Source organism: Falco punctatus (genome assembly GCF_963210335.1).
Source record: "Falco punctatus genome assembly, chromosome: 2".
Lineage (NCBI taxonomy): Eukaryota > Metazoa > Chordata > Aves > Falconiformes > Falconidae > Falco > Falco punctatus.
Window position 1 is genome coordinate 23,109,186 of NC_137581.1, and position 9,253 is coordinate 23,118,438.

The 9,253-nt window shown below is 56.5% G+C and overlaps 1 protein-coding gene across 1 annotated transcript; it reads left to right on the forward strand.

Moving 5' to 3' along the window:
- Positions 1-3,814: 3,814 nt before the first annotated feature.
- On the forward strand, positions 3,815-7,427 carry GSX1 (GS homeobox 1; the record flags this gene model as incomplete). The annotated part of the gene is made up of 2 exons (XM_080376458.1): positions 3,815-6,626; positions 7,072-7,427. The coding sequence occupies exons 1-2, from the start codon at positions 6,239-6,241 to the stop codon at positions 7,425-7,427; spliced, it is 744 nt and encodes a 247-aa protein (XP_080232584.1). The 5' UTR covers positions 3,815-6,238.
- Between the last annotated feature and the right edge of the window lie 1,826 nt (positions 7,428-9,253).

The following is a 9,253-nucleotide window of genomic DNA, read 5'->3' on the forward strand; positions in this document are numbered from 1 at the left end:
GTTCAGAGTGTTCTTTTTCTCAGTATACTGCCAGAACTGGCAAGTTAAAGGAATTAACGTACCTTGGTGAGGTCTGCTTTACACAAGCTGAATAAGCATCTAAGATAACAATTTCACATTTATGTGTGATAAACACTTGAGGAACATGCATTTGCCAACATCAAAGAAAGAACCGAGCTACACAGTTCTGATCTGCAACCTTCTGGCTCTGTCACCACACCAGTGGCAGTGGCCAGGAAACCCTGCTGCAGGCAAGCAAGACTCCCTCTTCACTCCCAACCCTTGCCTTTCCCCATGCACACCCTACCAGCCATGGATCCACAGTGAAACACCCTGCCCCATTTGCCCTAATCCAGGGGTCCTCAAACTTTTTAACCAGGGGGCCGGCACATGGATGCAGTGGCAGGCAGTCATCTGCGGCTGCTTGGTTTCCCCCAAAACCCCCGGGTGGGGCGGGGGGCGGGGGGGGGGGGTGTAGATACCGGGGGGGGCGGATTGAGGACCCCTGCCCTAATCCTTTGACAACACTCACGGTGTGTTTCTGCATGTAGCTGGATGCAGCATTGCAAAACTATCTAGGAAATGTCTTCTTTGTGTTGGGCAACTAAGTCTGGGAAGTTTAAGTTCTGACAGTCTTCCTAGCAGAGTTTGATCTTGAGTGCCTTTATTGACTCCAATATCTTCAGCTCTTTGGTATTCTTTTTTAAATATGGGGAAATCCTGCTTTTTCCTTTCAGTTTCCTGTGCAACTTCACTTAGGAGAAGCTGAAGAAAGATCTTCAACAGTGACTCTAACAGACCTTTATTTGTCTCTCTTCCATCACAGAATGCACTAGCCAGATGTCTCATTCAGCAATAACCACAGTCACTGCAGAACCCTCCTTATCTGCCAGGCTGAGGATGATAAGCCACACTGAAACCAGTGTATCCACAGTCCCAAGTACACAAGCTACAGATCAATATGGTTTGTTGAGTACTTGCCACATGAATGTAATTAAAACCTGCAAAGAAGTTCATCAGGCTGCAGAAGACTGTTCAAATGTTCATACAAGTAACCGATACGACATCGTCCCTTACCATATGACATAACAATTTCCCTGTGGATGTTATCAAAGAGCAGGCTAACAATGTCAAAAACTTAGAGTTTTTAAAGGACTTGACATATGTACAGGTGAGAAATTTGGAGAAAATAGAAGATGACAATAAAAAATGGCTGGGAAACAGGGTGAATTCTGCAGCTGAAGGGCTGTATCTCTAATGATTTAATAATTTAACCAGATTTGCAGAACTCATACCCAGCTCCTTTTTGCAATTCCTTGTTTTCATTACCCTCAAGAGCTTCTCCATCCTGTGTGTCCTTTTGTCTTACAAGGTCACCAGCAATTTGCAATGTTTTTTCTCTGTAAAAGCAAAAGGCTGCTTTAAATTGTATATTTTACCTGTTCTTACTTTTCCTGTTACTTTTTCACCATTTCTTTCCAACTACATTTTTGACATCTCCTCCTGAGTGAAAGGTCAAATCAAAGAGGAGAAACAGAGCAGCAAACTGTCATCTTAGAAGAAGATTACAGGATTCTTTTGCAGACCCACCCTGTTAGCAGGCAGTGAGCTTGAAGAAAAGCTAAATGGCAAACCTCTACCCAAGATACCTGCTGTTGAAAGAGAATAAAGGAAAAAAAATGCAAAAAAACAAGCAGCTTTGGAAACAAGCAGCTTTGATTTGGTCCTCCTGTGGCACAGGTTTTACTGACATAGATTAATTATTGTCTTGATAGCTTGTGATGGAAACTAGATGAAACTGGATGAACCATGATGGAAATGTAGCAGGGCTGCACAGTGAAGGCTATTGCTGGCAGGCTACCAAATTTATACAATGATAAATTTGGAAGAAATTGATAGGTAAGACAAGAGCTGAAGGAAAACATAGGGAAACTTCATGACAAGGCAAGCTGTGGTTTTACTTTTTTAAAGAACTGGAATTAAACACAAACATATAACTTATGTTTCTGGAATCCCTTGCATTGTGGATCACTGGAGGTCAGGAGTAAACCACAGAAAGATCACTCTTACACTTGTGCTTTTCCCATCAGCTTCCTTAGATTTCCACTACAGCCACTGCTGCAGAGAAGTTACGGCAGTAGATGGGCTGCCAGTCTGATGCAATGCAGCCTGTGTTCAGACTGCGGGTTATTTCTGCTTCTCTGATGGTATTCACAGACAGTGCAAAGTCGATCACTGAGCACATGGTGAAAAGTGGAGGGGTTTGCCCTGCAGATACTCAATACCTGTGCTCTTCTCACTATCTTGTAGTCTGCTTCCCTTCCCCAAACGCTGGCTCTGAGGGTGCCAAACACTTCCAGCACCTGACTGAAGTCAGTGCACAAAACATATGCTGCATTTTTCAGACCCTGGGCTTCACATAAACAGTGACACAAACACTTCACGAGCATCATCTTCTGCTGGTCCCGGATAGGTACTAGCCCTCATCACCTTGGTTGTCTATCAGCAGAACAGAGCTTGCTCCACCTCTCCTCTGAGATGCTGTGGAAATAAAGAGGCACTGTTGTGTCAACGTGAAGGAGAAGCCCATGAGGAAACATTCATTCCACAGAGAGTACAATTCTAATCAGGAGCCAAAAATAACGTATTTTGGATATCTGTTCATGCAGTTAGACCTGTTCAATCAAGCAAGAGATCAACAAGGAAAGTACAGCAGCCACAAAAATCAATTTTGCTGATAAAGCAGTGATTTTTAAAAAAAAATATATTTCTGGTTACTCCAGTAAACCTAAGTTTATTCTGTGGTCAAGTTAATTAAAAGGGTGCACAGGTATTTTACAGGCTTGCTCCTGGGTGTGTTTGTCCAATGTATAAAGGCACATTCTTTGGACAATCCACCACACGCTGTGTGGCTTGTGGTGTGTGGCTTGTGAATTGGCTTTGGTTTACATTGGTTTATTTGTCATTAGAAAATCGTTTCTCAGGCTAGGCTGGGAAATATTACAGTCACTCACAAATTGTCAGCCCTCCTCAGCTACCAAGGACATGGTCTCCTTGGAAATAGTGGTTCCATTCCACCCCATTAGGATCTCATCCTCACCTCCCCTGCCCCCAGACCAACGCACCTCTCCATGCTTTCCTCAGGGCCTGATGGAGTACGTCACCCCCCACCCCCAGATATTAACAGGAACCACCCGGAGAGTGAGGGCCTCGTCAGAAAAGGCAACGGCGTGCCCCTCAGAATGATGAGGGACCTCTTTGAAGCCAAAGTCCATACAGCTGTCCCCAGGCAGTGGCAGTGTGACACCTTCTCCCCTCACAGGCAGGGTGGCAGAACACACACACACACAGCCCCCAAGGGGGAAGACAGCCTCAGTCAGTGCTAACGCTTTTACTCCCTCTCTCCTTCCTTCCCCGCAATGACACCGGACCCCACCTTCACTGAGGGTCCCCCCCAGGTGATGCTCGCCCTACCACCTCCCCATCCCCTTCTCCGGGGGGTGTGACAGCCAGTGCGGGGGGAGCGCGGGGGCCCGGCACTTCTCTCCTTCCGGAGCCCAAGCACCGGGCACCCCTGTCCCGGCACGACCCCCCGCGAGGCCGGGGTGGCCCGGCAGCGTGCGGCCGCTGGCGGAGGCAGGTCGCGGCGGGGCCGCCCCGCAGCCCCGGGGAGGGGCGCCCCCCGCGCCGCCCGCAGCGCGCACCCCGCCGGCCGCTCGCTTCCCCCCGCTCCCGGCGCCGTTTTCGTTTAGCGGCGATAGTTGCGAGATAGCAAACATACGAGGCGAATTTCCCCTATTAAAAAAAAAAAAAAAAAAAAAAAAAAAAGGAGGGGGCGAAAAAGGCTGGGGAGGCTAGTTTAAAGCTCTGGGATTAAAGGTCTGTGCTAGTTTCAAGCGCTCATAAAACGGCCTGAGGATGCTATTTTGCTGCAGTCTGGGTTATTTCAGCCCACAGTTGCACAACAAACCATTTAAACATTTCAGCACAAAACAGATTCCATTGTTGGACTGCACATTAAAAAGTGTTATTCGCTTTGAAGTTTTTGTCTAATGGCTCTAAACTGAAAGAAAATGTTTTCCTATTACTTAATTCAATCATAGCGAAGAGGCTTGGTAAAAAGCCCACGGATTTTGCCCAAAGTGTGACAGAGTTCTCTTTGTGTTTGCTTATCCTCTGCTGTCACACACTTTAATTCGCCTCTCTTTATCTGGCATTCAAAACTTTCTTCAATGACATTCAATAAGGTCCAGCGGCTGGAAAAAAAACTGGTTATTTTTTTGGATATTCTTTCCCAGTAGCTTTGGGCTTGGTGTGCATTCAGGAGCTGTTAACCCTTTGCCTCCCTGCGGCTCGGAGCCCTGGGGTTCAGCCCCTGGGCAGCGGGAATCCCTCGGGCTGAGGCTGAATCCCCCCCCCCCCTCGGTGGCTGGCCACTTCTCAGCGGGGAGAGATGCCCCTTCCCGGGCGCCAGCTCCAGCGGAAAATGTTTTAAATTGCCAGTTCCTTAAAAGCAAAGCAAAACAAAAAAAGTCCAAACCCCGTTAACGCTTTCAGGGGAAGGACACTTGGCAATCCTTTCTAAATCATTGCGGGACGGAGTTTTTACCAGCATTCGTTTTGTTCGCTCTGTATTTTTCGCCGTTTATTTGTGCACACACGTACATTTCTAGGTTCGGGTATCAACAGTATCACGGCAAAACTCCCATAGATTTCAGTGAGAAAAGCAACTGCAGGCAAGAACAGCCTCTGCGCAAGCCGGAGACACGGGATTACACTGCTTTCAAGGCTTTTCTTTCGCTTCCTCCCTTTTCCCCTTCCCTTTAAAAAAAATCCATTTGTTTTTGAGGCGGGCAGGTTACTGCAGGCAGAAATCGCCCCCCGTTTTGACGGGACTCGGCGGGTGCGTGTTTTGCCTTGTTTTCCCATATGTTAAACGGGAAGATCGGAGAACAAGACATACCCCAAGGAAATTTTTTTCTCTATTTGTTAGCATTCCTTATTCACTTACAAACTCATCTCGCTCCGGGGAGCCCAGCTCCGGGAGCTCCTGCGCGGTCCGCGCGGGGGAGCGCCCGGTGCGCATTAGCTCAGACCAACGCGCAGAAATTCGCGTTGGAAGTTTCAGCAGCCAGTGCTAAGAAATTCAGACGCCACCGGTGTGTTTAAGCTAAATCTCATCCTAGGAGAGAAATAAACGGGTCCCCTGACGGTGCCCGCAGCCCCAGGGACTCCCCGGCGTGCTTGTGCGCAGCGCGCCGGGGCCGGGGCCGGGGCCGGGGCCGGGACCGGGGCCGGGACCGGGGCGGCCACGCGTAGAGCACGGCGGTGCGGTGGCCGGTGTTACCGGTAAAACCGGGCAGGGGGACCAGGTATGAAGAGGTGCGGAGCGTGCCGAGAGTCTCTTGTCCCTCCGCTCAAGCGCTCACTGCGGGTGCCTCCGGCACGGAGTGGTATCTGCGCGTCGGGGTCCCTGTGCCCGCACCGGCACATCGCGCTGCTCGGGGCGCTCCGTGGCCGTTATCCGTGCCCGGGCGCCCACGCCCATGCAGGGGCCGGGCGGACGTGGCTGCCCGTGGAGCCACCGGCGGGCACATCTCAAGTGGCCGGGGGTTTCGCCCGACGGCGGCGACGGCGAGAAGCGACGGGTCCCAGCACCGGGCTGGGAACAAAGGCGCGGGGCTGGGGACGGCGGCGGGCGCTGTAACGGGGACGAAGCAGCCCAGCGGCGACGGGCGCGAGAGGGGCCGGCGGGGCTGGGGGCCCGACCTGCTGCCACAGGTGGGAAAGGCACGGGGGGGCTGGCAGGGGAAGCTGGCGCCGGCGGAGACCGCGGCTGCACCGACAAAATAAACAAGGGGGAGCGGGCTGAAAGCTGGTCTGAAAGCGAAGGAGAGCGATAAAGAGAAAGAAAAGAATATTAAATCGCGAGAGAATGAGAAAATAACCCCGCCAAAGGGAGAGGAGGGGAGAGGCCGCCTGCTACGGCGTGGGTGGGGTCGACAAGAATAGAGTACATTATGCAGTTCATTTAGTTAACAAGGGAAATAATGAGGGAGCGTGCGGCGTGAATGCCAAGAGAAGAGGCACAGAAAGCCTATTGAGCGCCCCGGCGCCGCCATCACATGGCGCGGGCGCTATTTAAAGCGGGCGGGCGGGCGCCGTTCAGCACCACTCGGGCTGGCCAGCGGCGCTGCGCGGGTGCTGCGCGGGCGCTGCGCGGGCGCTGCGCGGGGCCATGCCGCGCTCCTTCCTGGTGGACTCGCTGGTGCTGCGGGAGGCGGGCGAGAAGAAGGGGGAGGGCAGCCCGCCGCCGCCGCTCTTCCCCTACGCCGTGCACCCCTCGCACCCGCTGCCCGGGCTGCCGGCCGGCGCCTGCCACGCTCGCAAGGCCGGGCTGCTCTGCGTCTGCCCGCTCTGTGTCACCGCCTCCCAGCTGCACCCGCCGCCGCCCGCCATCCCCCTCATCAAGGCCTCCTTCCCCCCCTTCGGCTCCCAGTACTGCCACTCGCCCCTGGCCCGCCAGCAGCACTCCGTCTCCGCCGTCAGCGTCGGGCACGCACCGGCGCTCTACCAGGGCGCCTACCCGCTGCCCGACCCCCGGCAATTCCACTGCATCTCCGTGGGTAAGGGGGCACCACGAAGGGGGGACAGAGGGGGCACGCCTGCATGCTAACGGCGCTCGCTGCTGGGAGGTGATGGGGATCCCGAGGGAGGCAGGACCCTGCCGACGGCACATGAGGCGGTGGGTCACTGCCCAGCGCCCGCAGGCTGGACGGGAAGTCCCGGCACCTCTCTCTGCCGGCGTCCCCAGAGGACGCGCAGGGGAAGCCCCGCTGCTGCCCGCCGAGCCTCCGACCCAGGCGGTGGGAACGGGGGGAGGCGGCCCCGGCACCCCGTCAGCTCGGGATCCAGGCCGGCAGCCGCCTGCCGAGTCGCCGGCCCCCGGAGGAGGGAGGGCTGCGGCCCCGCAGAGCGGGTGGCGGGGCTGCGGGGGCGGGGGGCGCTCAGCGGGGACTGGCGGGCGCTCGGCGGGTCCGGCAGGTCCTGACGGTGCGCTCCGCTCCGCAGACGGCACGTCCAGCCAGCTGCCCAGCAGCAAGCGGATGCGCACCGCCTTCACCAGCACGCAGCTCCTGGAGCTGGAGAGGGAGTTCGCCGCCAACATGTACCTCTCCCGGCTGCGACGAATCGAGATCGCCACCTACCTGAACCTCTCCGAGAAGCAGGTGAAGATCTGGTTCCAGAACCGACGGGTCAAGCACAAGAAAGAAGGCAAAAGCAGCTCCCACCGCGGCGGGGGGGCCGGCCACAGCTGCAAATGCTCGTCCCTTTCCACCACCAAGTGCTCAGAAGACGACGAGGACTTGCGCATGTCTCCGTCCTCCTCGGGGAAGGACGACAGAGGCCTCGCAGTCACCCCTTAGCCCCCCCACACGCCCACCTCGGCTCCCCAGGAACTGTAGCGAGGGCAGGAGAAAGACTCCTGCCTGCTCCGGTGCTGACATCCAGCAGAAGGATTTTATACCGTTTTGTATAATCTGTGTAATTTACGAAGGACTTTCTCGCCTTTCTAGACCCCCGGCCCGTGGGGGCGGGTGTCCGTGCGCCCTGTTGTAAATAAACTGCTCCCTAGGACCCCAGGCGTCCCCCAGTAGTGCTGTCTCACTTGTCTCCCCGCAGGCGCAGCCCCGGGCCCGGGAGGCTCCTCTCAGACCTGCCCGCACACCGAGACAGCGCGGATGCTGCGCGGCGGCGGGCGGTGCGGACTGCCTGGAGAGATGCTGTCCCGGCATCCCTCCGGTAACTCGGCGGTGCCCGAAAGCGGGCGGACAGGGAGGGTCGGGAGCTGTTTGGGTTATGATCTTTTTTATTATTTTTTTTTCTTTTCTTTCCAAAATTGTTCTTGATTTTGTTTTGACTTCGCCGCTGCCGGGCGCGCAGCTCTGGTTGTATCGGTTCCGTCCCCTTCCCCCCGCCCCCCACCCCACCCCGGGAGATATTTATTTATTTATTTATGTGCAGAGAAACGACGATGGCGATGATAATAATGACGATTATAACAATAAAAGCTCGTTGGTGGTTTATTTCCTTCCCTTCACGTAGAAAGCAGCCGCTCGGTGCCCGCGGCGCCCTCTGGGCGCACCGTCGCTCTCCATCCCTCTCCGCCGTAGCCCGGCCCCGGGGCTCGCCGGCCCCCGTGATCGCGGCTGGCAAGCGCTGTTCCTTTCTCCGGGCCGCGCTGAAGGTGCGGGATGCGGGGGACCCCTGCGCCCCGTCCTGGGGGCTCTCTCGGTGCTCCCCGCGAAAATAAAGGTCAGGCTGAGGACCCGCTCGGCTGCACACCTTTCTTCCCTTCTCGTCCCATTCGCAAGTCTGCGGGAGAGACACTGTTTGCACACGCCTATACGTACAGCTATAGGTGAGTACAAGCAGCCGGCTGGCGGCTGGGCTCGGCTCCTCTATCCAGGTGCCCGCCGCTGCTACCCGGGAAGGATGGACCCGGTCCCCCACTAGTCCGCAGGGGCCGGGGCCGAGCCTGCGGGGTCCCTCCTGCACGGCCACCGGGCTCGGGAAGGCCCGCTCCGGCCTTGCAGCCTCCGGACAACGCTTTGCCGTCGAGGGAGCGGAGCGCCCGTTTTTACGCGCGGCTTCCCGCACCCGCCTGGCCGAGACCCCCGGTGGAAAAGCAGCCGGCAGGTCCCGCAGCCCCCCGGGTGCCAAACGCGGTGGCGAGGCGGCGGGGCCGGACCGGCATCTGCCCCCCGAGGGTGCGGGACCACCGGGGCCCTGCGCTCCCGCCGCCGCTCCGTTCGCGCAGGGAAAAGCCCTTTGTGCGGAGCCCTCCGCTCCCTCCGGGCTCTCCGGTGGCCTACAGCGGCCTTTCCTGCACCGGCGGCCGATGCTTCGGGTATCCCCGCGGTGACGCTGAGCTCTGCACCGCCCGACCCGCCGGGTATCATGCCCTGCAGCCTGGGGATTGTGCTTGGGTCCCTGGGCTGCCATCTGTCCTTGCCCACACCCAGACGGGACTTGCTTTTCATCCCGGAGCAGGTCCGAAATAAGCAAGACCAGTGGGAAGAGCCAGGAACAGAGATGTTGTCCCTCCCGGGAAATCTCTGTGGAGAAGGTCCACACGGCTCCGCACATGGGTTGAGCTTGGCGTGGAGAGCTGTGGGTTTGGCATCCCCAGGCACCGAGGGTGAAGGCAGAGCTGGTAAAACTGCCACTGCCAGGACAGCCTCAAGCCCTG